This window comes from Lethenteron reissneri, chromosome 29 (assembly GCF_015708825.2).
Source record: "Lethenteron reissneri isolate LAM-NWPU_2019-01 chromosome 29, ASM1570882v1, whole genome shotgun sequence".
In the NCBI taxonomy this organism is placed as follows: domain Eukaryota; kingdom Metazoa; phylum Chordata; class Hyperoartia; order Petromyzontiformes; family Petromyzontidae; genus Lethenteron; species Lethenteron reissneri.
Window position 1 is genome coordinate 12,818,572 of NC_083807.1, and position 16,787 is coordinate 12,835,358.

A 16,787-nucleotide genomic window follows, 5' to 3' on the forward strand; every position below is an offset into this window, starting at 1 on the left:
CAATCACCTAACACTCACCTGATCCTCACCTCATAACCACTCGCCAATCATCTAACGCTCACCTGATCTTGACCTGACATCACTCACCACACACTCATCAGACACTAACAATCAACGCTCACCGCTCACCTTTACAATTCGTCCACCACTTGAGATAGCTCACGTAAATTGGCGTCCATGACCCAACCACAACCAACGAATCAGAATCTTAACTTAGTCTCAGGACGATCGGCTAAATTAAAAGCAGTCAATTCCACGGTCGTCGATGTCAATGCCAAATCACCCCGAATGTGAGCATGGTTGTTCCACGTGAAACGAGGCGCGTGTGGAGGAGGATTGAACCTCTGAGCAGGCTGCGTGGAGGACAGAACGCCGAGCACCTCAGATGATGACACCGTGGCCCACATCGGCCAAGTAAGCGCACACAAGCCAGAACAGGAAGTGAAATATAACATTCATTGCATAAAACGCCCCTCCTTGGGAAACAATGTTCGGAGAATGTGCTGCTAATATATACAGGGTGCTTCAAAAACAATGTTAACACTTCTGAGAATTTGCAACAATGCCACGAGAAATGTGTCTCCGGGCTCTGGAGACCACCTGGGGAAGATTCCAGGCACGCGTTGACATTGATGGCGAGCAAGTGGAGACTGTGACTTTTTGCAGCTATTAACATTACATTTGTTATCATGTTACAGTGTTGATTTGAAGCTTTCGTGACTGCAGGAATCCATACTCTTTGGTTCTTTCGGTAAAGTCGTCACGTGGGTAGAAAAAATAATAGATCACGACGTTTCGATCGCAACACAAGCAATCGTCATCAGGTGGGACAACCCAAGCAAGAAAGAACTGCTGAAGTAGGCCTACTGATGACGGTTGCTTGCGTTGCGATCGAAACGTCGTGATCTATTATTTGTTCTACCCACGTGACTTTACCGAAAGAACCAAAGAGTATGTTACAGTGTATTATCCGTTCTTTTCCCATTAAAAACGATAGTCCCATATAAGTGAAACACCCTCTGTATATATATACACTCTTTGTATAATGCCACTTCTCATAAACAAAAGTATCTGTCACTCACAGTGTTTACAAAGCAACATAAAGAAGGGAACGCGTCCGAGTGGATATACTCCGCGGAGACGGGGCGATGAAATCATCTTGTGCGGAGGTGCAAGGGTGATTGTTAGATGATGGGACCGTGAGTCATGGCGACGGCTTGGGGAGGTCTTCATCCAGCAGTGACGGTGATACTGACAATTAATTAAACAATACATATACGGATATGCAAGTATTATAGTAACAATGTTTAGTTCTATATGACGGCGTTCATGCAAATCTAATCTCACAATTGCCGAGGAACCAGGCATATCCGGCGCCAGGAATTGCCCAAGCTCTGCAGCCCTCTACACATCAAGATGTTTTCAGCCAATTAATGAGTGTTTATACATGTACTGTACCTCCGACGAGCACGGTTGGCTACGTACAGTGCGAAATAAGCTGAACATACGGAGGTGGAAACCGGAGCACCCAGAGAAAACACGATACAGATGGAACAGATGGGACAGATGATATTATTCCGCACTTTGCTGCACCGCCCTCTCCTGGCGAGCCAGTGTACGGCACCTACTCTCGACGTCCACGGTTGACATTTGTGCGGTCCACAAAGCCTGGCCTCCTCCACACTGCCAGACTTAACAAGGCCACGCGCGTCGATAAGCCACGCCACTGCCGGGCTATGCATTTCTCTCTCAAGTTCAATGACGAAGAGCAGCTGAATGGATCAAGGTCTCCTCCGTCCCTTGCCGCTCTCCCTGCCCCTCCACCACGCAACACGGCCAGGGTTGCGGTGGCTTCTCCTTTGCCTCCTTTCAAGAGTTTTGTTTTTCTCTTTGGTGACACAATCCCCAGAAACATTTGCGCGTCACACCAATGACAATGCGACGCATATGGTAATGTAATAATGACACTACTTAATCTATAGTCTAAGATGCGATCGTATTTTATCGTTACAATCCAGAAATCTGAATATTTTATTGTATACTCTTTGGTTCTTTCGGTAAAGTCACGTAGGTAGAAAAATAATAGATCACGACGTTTCGATCACAACACAAGCAACCATCATCAGGGGGGGACAACCCCAGCAAGAAAGAAACCTGCTGAAGTAGGCGAGAGATCTGCCGTGGCACGAGGTTCAATAGGCCTCGGCAGTAGGGGGGGGGAGAGAGAAGGGGGGGGGGGCAGAATTTTTTTTTATTGTACTGGAGGAATCCGATGAACTATAAAGCTCTTTTTCACAGATGGCCCACCCGGGGCGGGTCAGAACGTCACAACAACGAGTTTCGTGCCGTTTGTCCACCCATTCCTGGATGAAGGTCTCCCCACATTGTGTTAGTAAACGGGGGTTGTTCGACCATACTTCACCACGCCGGTTAACGTGGGAGCGGTTCGGCTTTTAGCCATGACCGGAAATCCGACTCGTGGTTGCCAGGTTCCTCGAGTACAGGATGGTCCAGATGTCTTGTGACCCCCGTTTAATTCTCAAAAAAACTATGTAAAAATGTTTAAAGCAAAGGTTTATTTTAAACAGAATTTAATATGCAAAGGGGTCAAATAATTGGCGGGTCATGAGACAATCTGGACCACCCTGGACATGAAAGTGGGTTAACCACTGCGCCACCGCTCCGTTTCACGGTTTGCAAATACCCACGTAAAGCAGCAGGGGGTACCCTGCGATCGAGCATAAACAATCTCAATTTGTTGTTTGCGACGTCTATTTATAAAAGGGGAAACAAGAAACACGCAAAAGCTTAGGTTACGCGACCAACAGTTGACGTCGGCAATATTTACCATCAATGTATGTATTCACTGAGCCAGGCGTATTGGTGGTGGTGGTGGTGGGGCACGCCTGTGATGCAACGCTTTGGAGGCAAGGGTTGGTGGATCACGTAAGGATTTGCTAAAAAAAAAAAACCTCCCAAACTTGCCGATGGGGTTGGCTGGCAGCATTTTCACAGGCCACAGCCGTAAACATTTATTTGTTAGCCTGGGTCGATCAAAAACAAGTGCCGTATACACCTGTAATAAAGTTTAACACAGATCTCGGTATAAAATCAGCTCTTGCCACCCGAACAGAGATACCAATAACCTGGAGAGGTGGCGACCGTATTTTTTAGATGCCAGGTAAGAAGGTGGTACAAAAAGTGGGTTCATGGAGCTTTACGCGTTTCTTCTCACAAGCTAAACACTCGCATGCGTGTAATGCCACAAAGCACCTCCGAATTCGCACGCTTGGCTACGCTCGGTGTGAAACAAGGTCAACACGCATACTTACTAAACTGCCACAGTCCTGTACTCGTTGAATGAATGTATAAAGCGCGTGAAGTTATGACCTCTTTGCCATAATCTAACGCCGCACTGTGGTGAGCCATGGGATGGGTGACCCTTCGGACTAATGTAAATCCCAAATTATATATTTAGTTAGGTTAGCGTGTGCGTTTGAGACCGGGATTTGTAGAGTTGGTGGGGGGGTCACTGAATTCGGTCCGCTGGTTGGAACTCGAGCTCCCTGGACGTGACGTGAACGCTGAATCTATGAACCGAACGGGGAGTTGGGTCTGAACACAGCATCTATAATTACACTGGTCAACACACTTTTTCTGGCATAAGGTATTCCAACGGTTTTAAGGTAATTTTGGGGTGCTGATTCCAAATCTGGCATCAGTTTTTGTTTATCACATCATGTTTTTGAGATATCAAATATTGCATTTTCAATCAAAACTGCAGAAGAAAAATATTAAATAAATGTGAATATCTACATAAAATGATATTGTAAACACACTATCCTAAAAATACAACACTATATTTTAACACTAAAGCAGTCACTGACTCGCAATAACTTGCAATCATAAGTGACAGAGTTTATTTCGGGTAAAATCAATGAAAATGGGGTATGCCGATAGCATAAAAATGAGATGTGATAGAGCAAATCTGAGATCAGATTTGGAATCAGCACCCTGAAATTAGTCTAAAACAGCTGCAAAAGTCCAGGCCAGAATTTGTTTTTTTGTTGGCCAGTGTTATTATTGTTTTGCTGCTATGAGCGTGATTTTGACCGTCACCGTAAAGCCGGCCGCACCCCGATTATCCCCAACTCCCCACCAACTCCCCACCACTACCCACCAACTCGCCACCACTACCCAGCCCAACCCGGTGTGCTCAGGGGCGGGGTCTAAGCAAAATAGAGGCGGGGCCTTAAATAAGAGGGTGTGGCCTAAAAAGGAAAGGCGCAGAAAGAGGAAGTAGGTGGAGCCTACGGAAGGGGTGGGGCCTAGAGGTTGAATTCCCCAGTTGATTTAAGGCAGTGGTTCTTAACTCTTACTGTAGCCTTGGTTCTCAATCGTAAAAAAATATGTTAATAAATACATAGGTGCTTAATTCGTGTTTTAGACGATTTATCTTCGAAAACAATCTGGAATGTCTCATACCCCGAGAAAGAGCATCTCTCACCCCCAGGGAGTGCGTGCAGCCCAGGTTAAGAACCGCTGATTTAAGGTAATAAATGAAGTAAAATAACTGCAGCAGGCAACATACTCAGAGTCCTGCAGATGCGAACGCAGACCAACCAGTTGTATATTACACGTGCACTGAAAAACCTCTTTGGGAAGACCTTGTTTTTTAAGACTCATTTTCAAAACGGTCCTGCTTTGGGATGTCTTGGCTTCATTGTACTTTTGTTCTTTGCTGTGGGAGGTCACTGGCATAGCCAGGAAAAGAAACAAGAACTCCCGCGTAAAAGGAGATTCCATTCAAACGTTTCGATATAGTTCAAGCCTACTAGCAGCGCTGCTTCTTAGAGGCACCTCTGAATGGTCCACAAACCCCACCATTAAGTATGGAATTCAGATGAACTCTTTACAACACTGGTCAACAAAAAAACTACAAAATTCTGACCTGGACTTTTGCAGCTGTTTTAGACTAATTTCAGGGTGCTGATTCCAAATCTGATCTCAGATTTGCTCTATCACATCTCATTTTTTCGCGATCGGCATACCCCATTTTCATTGATTTTACCTGAAATTTACTCTGTCACTTATGATTGCAAGTTGTTGCGAGTCAGTGACTGCTTTAGTGTTAATATATGGTGCTGTATTTTTAGGATAGTGTGTTTATAATATAATTTTATGTAGATATCCACATTTATTTAATATTTTTCTTCTGCAGTTTTTATTGAAAATGCAATATTTGATATCTCAAAAACCTGATGTGATAGACAAACACTGATACCAGATTTGGAATCAGCACCCCAAAATTACCTTAAAACCGTTGGAATACCTAATGCCAGAAAAAGTGTGTTGACCAGTGTAATAAGTGTTGTTAGAGCATTGGTTCAAGAGTGGTTATTACAATACACGAAGGTTTATGTAATAAAAATTCTGCATAATAATGCAATTATTGAACGGCGTGGAGTCATGGCACAGTGGCTCGCGCACGATGCTACAATTCAGGTGTCCTGAGTTGAACACCTGGTCGTGGCTAGCATTGCTTGGCCAGGGATATCTGAACTGGTCCTTGAGTCTCCACACGCCTTCAGCAACCGTCACTGAGCAGCATGGTGAGGTATGGTCGAACAACCTCCAAACAAAGGGTTTGTGAAAGCCTTTTATTTATTTTTCTTATTAAACAAACAGTAGAACAAGGTTAAGCACTTAACTTTACGGGAAAAAAGTGTGAACGTCAAATGAGCAAATACAAAAATACTAAATTCCCTCCACAGGTTTGAAATGTCTTCTTACAATTAAGCGTTTTTAAACGTAGCGAATTATTTAATGACACTGCTTCGTTTGCAGTGGTGCACAAGCACGAATACCACAATAAAACCTCAACACATTTGTGAATAACACTTCCTTTTCCTTTCAAGGTAGTGTTGCGGACTCATGTATTGAGTTGTTTTTAAATATAATACTCGGTATCAACAGGAGCCTGCATGAACGTGTTACTCGTGTCAATGTCTTAAATCCAACATGATCATAACTGGTGTCAATTTAAAAAAATGCATTGTGTTACTTTTCACGAATCGCAGCCACAATATAGTGATTTCAGATTATGCTGCAGTAACTGGAATTATAATCGACCCCAGGTCTGATGAAAGTAAAGATAAGCCATTGCCAATTGAAAATTGCATTGCAGCCATGTAACCTCGAATCATCTGCTATATAACAGAAACATTTATCGTCGATGATAGCAACGTCACTTTCGCTCTAATCGCAAAGGGGATAAATTGTTAAGTGCCAAGACATTGCTCAGTCACTGGTCACATTCATTGCACACAGCTCCTCATTGAAACAGTGAAATCTGAAAAAGGCAGGACTTTCGAGTAGTTACAGAGCATTGACTGTAGACCAGAATATGCAGCAAATTTCACAACACCTTAGCAATATAAAATTGTATACTGTAATGGTAATGAAATAATCACCTGTTCTAGTTACTGTGTCCACGTTATTGTATTTTACACACTATGGTGTAAGCACTTTCAGAACAAGGCAATACACTGAGTAGCTGCAACTGTATACAGGCGATGAAATAATAATTTGTTCTAGTTTCTGCATCCGCGTCATTACATTTTACACACTATAGTGCAAGCAATTTCATGGCTAGGGAATGCACTGCGTAGCTGCTTTTAATGAGAAACACAAAGCTGAGTTCCCAGCATCGTTATATCATCAACTACGTCTTCATCATCATCACCATGGAGTTCACTACAGCCGTATACAGCGCTCTAGTCTGGAAGTGGATCGTGACCGGGCAGTGCCTGTACCTTGCGGCTGGCCACCCTCCGCTCCCGTCTCGCTAGGTTGTAATTCACCGCCGCCGTGTCCGTTTGTTGGGGGCTGAGGCGATGCCGAGTCAGTTCCATTGGGGGTGTCAGTGGCTCCAGGCCAACAGCCCGTGTCGACCTCGTCGTACGCCACCGCACAGCTGACGGAACTGTTTTTGGAGCTCCTTGACACGCTGACCTTTCCGTACTTTCCCCTTGTGGGATGCAGGCAGCCGTAGTACAAACACATAAACCCAATCCCGAGTACAAAACCCACAACGATGGAAATAACTATCGCTAGCATCCAGATTTCAGTGGTCATCAGTGTGCTAATGTGGCGCCAAGTCGTCTCACCTACAGCCACAACAATCTCTAAACACGTGAATAAGTAGTAGCAAATCACGTTCCTCCGAGTGGCATCTTTCTTTACGTTGAAGAAAGAAAAAATGAGAATGAAGCCGACGGTGCAGCGGTAGACAAACTCTTGGAAGCCAGTGTCCATGAATTCAGTCTCGTGAAAATAAACCGTCAGGGTCATCAAAACCCAAATGAGCACCCAGACAGGAATCACGTAATACCAGGGCCACAGCACGGTGAGGAGGCAGAGTGTGAGCAATTGGGATAAAAGCAAAAAGTACTTGGACGATAAGAACACAACGAAGGCTAAGCTTAACAGTTTCAGCTTTTCCTTGTTCTCGAGAGAATTCCGCAAGGTCATGTGATAGTCCAACAAGGTCCAGGCAATGGCTATTGAAGACGCCACTATAGTGATACCTGAAGAATGGCACACACAAATAGAGGGTTAGTTTCTTTATACAAAAAAGCCAGCATGCCTTAGCCCATATCTCCCAGAATGCACCCAATATCATCAAAGCTCAGCAGCTAAGCGGTGTTTCGTTACTCATGACACTTGCTTACTCGGCAAAGCTCCGTGACTGTTACAGGAGGGACTTGCCAAGTTTTCACAGCATGGGACAATTATTGCTACGTAAAGTCAAAATAAGTAATTTAAATTATTCTAATTTTGCACCGTGACGCAGGCACACAACGACCTACTCTTTCAAATGACATCACAGGATCTTTAACGTCCACTATATGTTCATGATTTATAGATCCCGCAGTCTTACCCAGGGCATCCACTGGAATCGAACCGTGAATCTCTGCAACAAAGCGGTGAATGCGCCACCGCTAGGCCACGTCAATGCCCAGGGCCCATCCTGGATCACGCTTGGATGGGGAGACTACCATGCGTGAAACAGGTGCCATCGGCAGCGAGGCTAAGTTGCCCCTCCGATTAGCACGGTTGGTTACGTACGGTGACGAAAGAAGTTCAACATACATACATTAATATTCTATGTTTATATCCAACCACAACCTACGATTACCACGGTTGCCTATGTATGGTGCGAAAGAAGTTCAACATACAGGACATACATGTTGCACTGTATAAATCAAGTATTTTTTTTATCAGTCTTTACAAAACACATTATTATGGATTGAATGCATTTAGTTCACCATGCTTGCTGAACTTCCAATTCGATTGTCTGCTCGAATAAATTATGTTTATGTTAGTGGAAAGGGTTTGGAATAGGATTAGACATACAGAATTAATATCTCCTTTAAAAACATTCATCACACTCATCACTAGGAATACCTCTGGTGTATGATCAGCTGTTAATGCTATGCTCGGATAATTTGTGAAGGCCAGTTGAAGCAGAGCTACATATGTCAATGTCATAATACTGCAGCCCAATGTCTAATCTACTCAAATTTGTTGTTGGCAATAAAGGTATCCCATGACATTGCTGTCACCCCGAGCTATAAATGCTCTGAAACGTGCATTGCCTTTTTGTTGTTCGCCTTTTGGCAATCTGTGGTCTGACACTGATGGGACATGGGCCATGAAGAAAGCTGTCGCTGGTGTAGGGCAATCAGTTTCAAAGACAATATAATTATTATCAGAGCATGTTTGTTTGCATGTTCACCAGAAGCACGTGTCGTTACTGCAGACTTCATTGCTGGCGAAAGGTTTCTCTTTGGTGTTTGAACATCTTAACACAACTGTTGTATTGCCAGAAAGGGTAAAACCTATTCCGAATTAAATTGTAATTCAACAATATCAATGTTGCATGTCCACGCACCATACAAGTTCCAATTTAACGTGCACAAGTGATTTGAGTGCTGGATGCACATCATTTTTTGGGAAGTTACATATGGTACGTTTTTTTTCTGTCCAAATAGCACACCCGTGCAGACATGCTGGCGAGTTCATTGAGAATGCATATTGATAAACCTGTATTTCAAGTGTCATGTGACGTTTCTGTCATCGTTATTTTGGTAGAAAAAGTTTTTAAAAAAACATCCCTGTTGTACAACAAAAAAATATGTAACGTTTTTTTTATAAACTAGCAGTCAAAATTTCTGAGATGCATTTCGTGAAGAGAGCAGATGTAGCTGTATTGGAATGGAAGAAAACGCTACACGTCAGCAAATAGTTTGCAGGTCATGAGCCGTCCGGAGCATTACCGTGCAATGCGGAAAGGACAGAACACGCAAGTCCGCTGCACGAACGCGATCTAATCCCAGGCGAGGGCCAGGGAGAGAGGATTTCACCACAGCGCCGTGACATCAAAACGTGGATTTCGCAAATGTGATTATGTGGCTGCGGTGGAAACCTTTTCTGGGAGGTTAATGCGGGTACAGTGGCGTAGTGGTTAGCGCACTGTACTACGGAACAAGTGGCATCTGAACCGCTCCTGGCCCTCCAACCCACAACTTCACCAACGGCACTCACCAGTGTGATCAAGTATAGTCAAACAAGCAGTGGACCAATGCCAAAATGTTGTTAAGAGGCCTTCATCCAGCAGTGGATTGACTAAGGGCTTTAGAAAAGAACGTGTATTTTTGTCTTCTTGGTTCTTTCGGTAAAGTCACGTAGAAGGGAAATAATAATGAGGACGGCTGCTTGCGTTGTGGCCGAAACGTCGTGAGAATTGTATTTTATTATGTAAAATTTGTATTATTTTATTATTTCCCTTCTACGTGACTTTACCGTCTACGTGACTTTACCGAAAGAAGCAAGAAGATGAATCCCTGCTGCAGTCACGAAAGAAGCTTCACATCGACAAGTTTGTTTTTGTATGGAGTAGCTTCTGCTTCTTTGGGAGAGTGAACGTAGTAGAACGCACCAGGAATAGCGCAGAATTCACCGTCACGTTCACCACATACACAATAGAATGTCCATGCCCCCAGGAGCGGAATTCATGATTCCATCAGCGGAATGGCAGATCATGAATTGCGGGAAACCTCTGCCACTCTGTGACCTGCCCCAAGCCCTCGTTACTTCGGCCCAATGTGCCCTGCTCGTTCAGGCAATGGCAGCATTAGGCACACGACGCAAAGCAGAATTATGAGCGCGAGACATTTCACGGACGCCGTTCTCGACGTTCGCCGGAGACTCACACTGGATGGAGTTGGGCTGACGTGTCAGCAGCACGATGTGGACCTGCAGGAGGAGCTGGGGAGTGCTCTCTAGCATGGTCTCGAACAGGCGCAGCATGGTCAGGTCAGCCTGGTGGTTGCACCAGCGTGTCAGCAGATCCCAGGTTCCGTCAGCTGCGTGCTTCCGATATGCCTTGACGCCCAGATAGATGAGGCACAGGGCCCTGCAACACAAGCAATGCCGCTGCTGTGTCTGGTCTTCTTTACTACAAATGCGTCGCTAAACCCGCCACCAACCGACACAGCCAATTAGTAAGGTTTGTCACGTAAACAGAACATGCCAATCCGTTACTAGTTCAACACACCGGTGTGTTGGAGAGTAAACCCAACAAAACTCTAATGGATAATATTGCTTGCGAAAGCCTACGTGTTAACACTGGTTTGCTTGGCCTGCACAGACGTAACCTTTTAGCTTGCACCGCGCTCCAGATAAACTGCATACTGGGTGTTTTTTTTACAATGCATGAAATGTATATGTGATGTTTACAATGAATGGCCAAATAATAAGCGCACGACAGAAAACAAGAGACGTATGCATGGTGAAGGATTGGTCACGTGATCCCAGGGGGGCCGTGAAAGGGAATTCGATAACGTGTACTGCCAAACCAAAGTGTGAAGTTTTTATTTCTTTTGGAATATAAATACTGTAATGTTTTTTTACTGGAAAGTGCACAATTGTTACCTTGAGAGAAGTGTAACAGGTCTGTCTTAAAAAAAATCAGTTATGGCATCATGACAAGCACTTAGTTGCGTGTTAATTTTGTTCAATAAATTAGTGCAGGAAATATTCATGAAAGTATTTTTAATATTTCATTTAACAATGACTTTGATCGGACGGAAAATACCAAGCGTGAAAATCACTAAGACTACTCAGCATCGCTATGAAGAGACAAAATCAATAAGTCTCAATGAAAAAGCAGACTAATATAGTTTAGTAACGTTACTAGAGACTGGATATTAAAAGAGGTGAATGATTATTAGCCGTAATCGAGGTTGTTGGGTTAGATCGCGTAAATATATAAATGTGTCGTTAAACCCGCCACAGCCAACTAGTAAGGATTGTCACGTAAACAGAACGTGCCAATTCGTCACTAGTACAGCACTAGTGTGTAGTGTATAGTGTAGTGTATAGTAGTGTAGTATATAGTAGTGTAGTGTATAGTAGTGTAGTGTATAGTAGTGTAGTGTATAGTGTAGTGTACTAGTACAGCACTAGTGTATAGTGTAGTGTATAGTGTAGTGTACTAGTACAGCAACACCGGTGTATTGGAGAGCCAAGCCACAAAATTTACAATCTGAGTACGACGTTTCGCCAGTAATTACAACCAGCTTCATCAGACGACAGCCAGATTCGTGGAGAAGTCTTCCTGTTTCGTTCCTTATATAGAGGCGTAGATGTGTTGACCACCCTTCTGCACTCTTGCACAATGTGGGGGGGAGGGGGGATTGGTTGCGAAAGCCTACGTGTTAAACTGATTATTAGCCGACTTTATATTGGGATGGGACAGAGAATATGCACTCCTCTCACCAACATTTAATAACTGAGAGTGGACTAAATTATCCACTTCTTTAGTCGACTTGACTAAGGGAATGGCTTGAACTGAAATTCCGCAGGTCGTTGTCGACTCTAAGAAGGCTATGGTAAAAAAAAAATGCTGACTAAATGAACACCATTGTTGTCAGCCATGGAATATCATGGCCACCCGGTGTGCCTGTGTGTACCAACCTCCGTACCTCATGAACAAACCCATCTGCAACACGTGCACAATGGAGAGAATCCACTTATTCCCGGTGACACAACGGAAGGCAGGCACCTCCTCACACATCTGCAGCCACCACGTTGTCTCATTCTTCTTGTCGCTCACGAACCACGCGTAACTGTAGAACTGGACGACGACGCTGGGAAGGATGATCAAGGAGATTGTGAGGCCGAAATTCAGTTCCTCCCCTCGGTGCAGGTAATTCCAGGCCAAAAGCAAGTCGGTGCAGATGTCAAAAACGAGCATTCCGAGTGATACCCCCGTGGTGGCTAACTCCACTCCAAATCTGCAGCGCGTCCATTGCTCATTCCTGGGCCCCTGATCCATGCTGCACCTCCACGTGGCTGGGGTGGCTAGGGGTGAGAGAGAGAGAGGGGGCGGGGGCATTACAACATAGGCCTTCACGGTGATAGTAATGCAATGTGATTTGAATTTTTGTATAGTGTCTAAATGCAACCGCAGCATTATAATACGCTGCACTGAGACAGTGGGAATATTCATTTTTATAGAGATGAGTGGTTGGAGCCTGGACCCGAACAGGACCAAATCACAGATCTCAGAAGCTAAGCAGGTTTGATCCTGCATAACGTTGTTGATGGGCGACCATCATGCACAGCGGGTATTGTCGATATCAGGCAGCCACTGGAGGTATGCACTTTTTTAAAATCTAGATTGAAAACTCATATCCTGATAAATGCTTTTTTTGTCTTTAATTTGTTGTCATTCTCCCTGCACCTCCGATTAGCACGGTTGTCTACGTACGGTGCGAAGGAAGTTCAATAAAAGGCAACGAACGATCAGCAACTCTCTCGTGTGCTTGGCAACTGCCTCAAGACCTCTCCTGCACGCTGCACATCAGACACCGGAATTGTGCAACTTTGGGGGAGCAGTATTGACGGGGAATGCTTCTGCTTACAATGCCGTACAGTATACTCGTGTAGGATTACAACTCAGAATAAAAGATTGCTGCACAGATTGCGTGCTTCCATGAGCATTGTGTATGTGCGTAGAGGGTGAACACTTCCGCACCAACATGGACAGATCTTTGTCTATCCACTGCTAGATGAAGAAGGCCTTGGATTGTGTGCTGGCCATGCGGGTGGATGTTTTGAACCAAGGCCGTAGCCATGGAGTCAACATTGGGGGGGACCAAATTTTCCAGGGGGTCTGGGGGTCCCCCCCAGAAAAAAAAATCTAGATTTGAAAACGAATTTCCTGCCATTTCCTGCCTAACACCGCGGATGGACTTTTTATTTATTTTTTACAATAATGTATAATAGTGTATTGTATTACATTGCTCTGTTTTTTCTTTTTTACATTTTCTTGTTTCATTGTATGTAATGGCAGAGATTAGGGATTAATAAAGTACAACTATAACCACAATCATATAAACGGAAATCTATTTTATATCAAGAAATTGGGGGGGACATTTTGAGCATATTTTAATATTTATTATAATTCCGGCCTTGGTTTGAACATACTTCACCACGCAGGTCACAGCGGGTTGGTGGATGAACACAGGGGGGTGGGTCACAGGAGTGCAGTACAACAATGGATTGTGGTTCCGCAGTAGCCTATAACAAGAACTCGCCATCCAGTGCTCTCAGCTGCATCCAATTGTTCTTGTACCGATGATTTGTTACAAGCGAGAACGTGATATTATTGAGTCTCTTGTTTTCCCATTACGTGTCCAAGAAATGCAACTTGACTCTCTCTAATTATGCTAACTTTCTTGTTGTGTACACCCCGTCCGTAATAAATGTACATTATGCTGCATCTCGTCTGCCCATGCAATGTTTAACATCCATCTTTTTTAAAAAACACACACATCTGTTACTTAAATACAAATGTGGTTAAAATGACTTGTTGGCTTTGTGTTTAAAAATATCGCTTATAACAAGAATCAAAATGATTTGAAGCTTTCGTGACTGCAGGAATCCATACTTTTTGGTTCTTTCGGTAAAGTCACGTAGGTAGAAAAAATATATATACAGCGTATATTTTGACAGGATCATACCTGTCAACCCCTTATCGGTGCCTACTTATTACAGACCAACGGAGACCTCAGTGGTCACCCCGTGGCCCTTTTAAATCTCAACATTCATCCCACAACGTCCCATCACAAGGGAGAAACACATATAGACCAAAACAAAATAGTTTCCGCCGTATGGATCCGAACAACTCAAATTTCCGAGTACAAGAAGAACACGGGGTTCAACAAACCCCACGGGGTCGTGACACGCTACCCAGAATGACCTCGGGCTCGCTGTGGGTACTCGATGGGAGCCGAACAAAAGCTCGGAAACCCCTTCCTCGCTACCTTCTTTCTCGACGAGATCTTTTTTTTTGTCTTCAGAGACGTTGGGCGAGCTCGCGATCTTCCCCCACGTTCACTTTCGTTGCGTCTCCCAAGTTCATGTCGACAGCGGTCCAGCACACACGTCCCGAGCTCCGTGTCCCATGGGAGAGACCATTCGTGTGTAGCACGTGGCGATGAGCTCGGCGCTGTTGGTAAAACGAAACAGAGTTGAGCGCCTGTCACGCATTGACGTTCGTCAAATATCGTTTACACGAAACCAAGACCCACACGAGTGTAGCACGAGCAGACTGTCGGGGCAAGTGCTGTTAGCGGGCACCTCCGGAAGGCCGGCACGAACCCCGGCCGCCTTTGTCTCCCCCAGCGGCGATGTTTACACACACCGCACCAGGTGCTTATTTTGAGGCTGAGTCGACCTAGGGGAGGCCCAGGTACCGGTTTAGATAATCGTCACTGGGTGTTGGCCGTGAGCGGGAATGGAACCCGGATGACCGGGTTCGTAGCGCAGCGCAGCGCTAACCGCTCCACCACCGCTCCCCACGTGTAGTTTACACACACACATACACACACACATACACACACAAACACGCGCACATACACATACACACACGTGCAAATGATGATGGCTGTTATAAAAATACTAATACCGTCTGCGGGTGTTAAAGCGAGCGATAGTTGCTGTTACTTAACCAAGGCAGAGGAAATCAGGAAGGGAAATCAGGAAGCACGGTGGTTTCGATTTGCCACTGGCGTGTACACACACAGAGCACACATGCCGCACTTACTGTAAACGCAACGCACGCGCTGCCAAATTCTGCTTGCTGTTGCTGGTGTCGGCCCATAGGGGTGACGAGTGGCCCAAGCGAACACAACTCGCAGTCGACAGATGTCGCTAGAGACGCCTGGGAAAATTAGAAGCAATATTTAAAAAAACTTTTTTTTAAACACGCTTTTATGAAATGTACGAGTAATAACTCCACGACTCCAGGAAGTGGCCCCGAAGCTTGCCACAACGTAAGGTGCCGTGGCCAATTACAACCCAATGTCAGTTAACCGTGGGCAATTAGACCCAAGCCGAAACTTAACATCTAAAAAATAATGTTTAAAAATATATTTCTTATTGTTTATGATAAAGTATAGTATTGTCATCAGTATGACATAAGTATACCCAGTTTGCAGTCGATACCACATTGGGAAGTGGGTCAAAATTGAGTTACAAGATTTGAGGATACAACAACGACAACAACAGACAGAGTGAGTTAAATAAAAGCGTGTAGTAATAATAGTAAAACGTGATCAATTGCAGCAGCAAACTCGGGTTTCATGTGTGTCGACAAGAACGTCGTTCGCTCAGCAACGTTTGTAAATGTGTGGGTGCTCTACCACACCTCACCGAAGACGTCTGGCCCGCGTGGAAGAGTAGGCCAAACACCCTCTCTAGAGTGGGCTTTCAGAGCTCTCTCGAGCGTACACAACTGACCATTGAGATTTCGTTTCACCATAAGAGCGATTCATTTTGTGTGCGCAAACGTGGAACTCTGGGTTAACTCAGCCTCAATGAGTAACCGGGTGCGTTGTCTAAAACATCGCCACTAGGGAGACAAAGGCGGTCAGGCGTGGTGCTGGCCACCCACCCCCTCGTGTGCCGTGCCGGCCTTCGTAGGTGCTCGCTGACAGCACTTGCCCCTAAAGTGTGTTAAGGCTATACGGGGGATCTTTGCATGGGTGGATTATGGGGGGGGGGCGTTGGGGCAACCCCCCCGCCCAAACTGAACACCTTAATTAAATTATTTTCAGTAGTTTACCATTCAGATTAACTATTTTAGATTATTCAAATGCACCCGCGATTCCTAATGCGAAGGACAAAGCGAACCCCCTTTGCCACACCGCCAAATATAAGAAGTCAAACTCCGCCTATGGGTCTTTATCTTTGAACATAATTTCTGCGTTGCAGTTTGTTGGGTGATTTTTCAGGGCGGCACATCAGCGGGCAGTGGGTGTAGTGACGAAGCGAGCGAGCCCGTGTGATGGCATCCTTGTAAATTGCAGCACCGCCAAGAATACGCAAGAATAAAACTGAAGTGCAGTGAAGCTCATCTCAATGGAAGAAGTTGTTCGACATACCGTAGACGCCAGACGTTGCGTTTCCCTGACGAGTGGAGTTCACAAAGACATCACCGACACCTCGGGCAAGACCCGACGCACGCAGAAGATTCCCCTTGGGTTCCATCTCCCTCGACGGCTCACGGGCACAAAGCATGTGGCAGCAAATGAGAATACTTGATGGACAAATGGAACATTTAAAAAAACAAACCCTCCGTGGCTGAATTTCGATTTAAAGCTTTCGTGACTGCAGGGATTCATCTTCTTGGTTCTTTCGGTAAAGTCACGTAG

At 44.9% G+C, this 16,787-nt stretch overlaps 1 protein-coding gene across 4 annotated transcripts; it reads right to left on the reverse strand.

Moving 5' to 3' along the window:
* Positions 1 to 5,663: 5,663 nt before the first annotated feature.
* Positions 5,664 to 16,606, reverse strand: LOC133349262 (XK-related protein 9-like). 4 transcript variants are annotated; one of them, XM_061562616.1, is made up of 6 exons: positions 16,518 to 16,606; positions 15,179 to 15,295; positions 14,397 to 14,581; positions 12,051 to 12,429; positions 10,278 to 10,480; positions 5,664 to 7,589 (listed from the first exon to the last, which is right to left on the reverse strand). In XM_061562616.1, the coding sequence occupies exons 4-6, from the start codon at positions 12,401 to 12,403 to the stop codon at positions 6,757 to 6,759; spliced, it is 1,389 nt and encodes a 462-aa protein (XP_061418600.1). In that variant the 5' UTR covers positions 12,404 to 12,429; positions 14,397 to 14,581; positions 15,179 to 15,295; positions 16,518 to 16,606; the 3' UTR covers positions 5,664 to 6,756. The 4 variants fall into 4 exon arrangements, with proteins under 4 accessions (XP_061418600.1, XP_061418598.1, XP_061418597.1 ...); XM_061562614.1 differs by lacking the exon at positions 16,518 to 16,606 and having other exon boundaries at positions 15,084 to 15,185; XM_061562613.1 differs by lacking the exons at positions 15,179 to 15,295; positions 16,518 to 16,606 and adding an exon at positions 14,713 to 15,137.
* Positions 16,607 to 16,787: the final 181 nt, after the last annotated feature.

Excerpts from the sequence above, each read along its gene's own strand:
- LOC133349262 (XM_061562616.1), bottom strand. The coding sequence starts at position 12,403 with ATGGATCAGGGGCCCAGGAATGAGCAATGGACGCGCTGCAGATTTGGA. Across the intron at positions 10,481-12,050 it reads CAGATGGGTTTGTTCATGAG|GGCCCTGTGCCTCATCTATC; the intron begins GTACGGAGGTTG and ends CTTGTGTTGCAG. Across the intron at positions 7,590-10,277 it reads TCAGCCCAACTCCATCCAGT|GTATCACTATAGTGGCGTCT; the intron begins GTGAGTCTCCGG and ends GCCATTCTTCAG.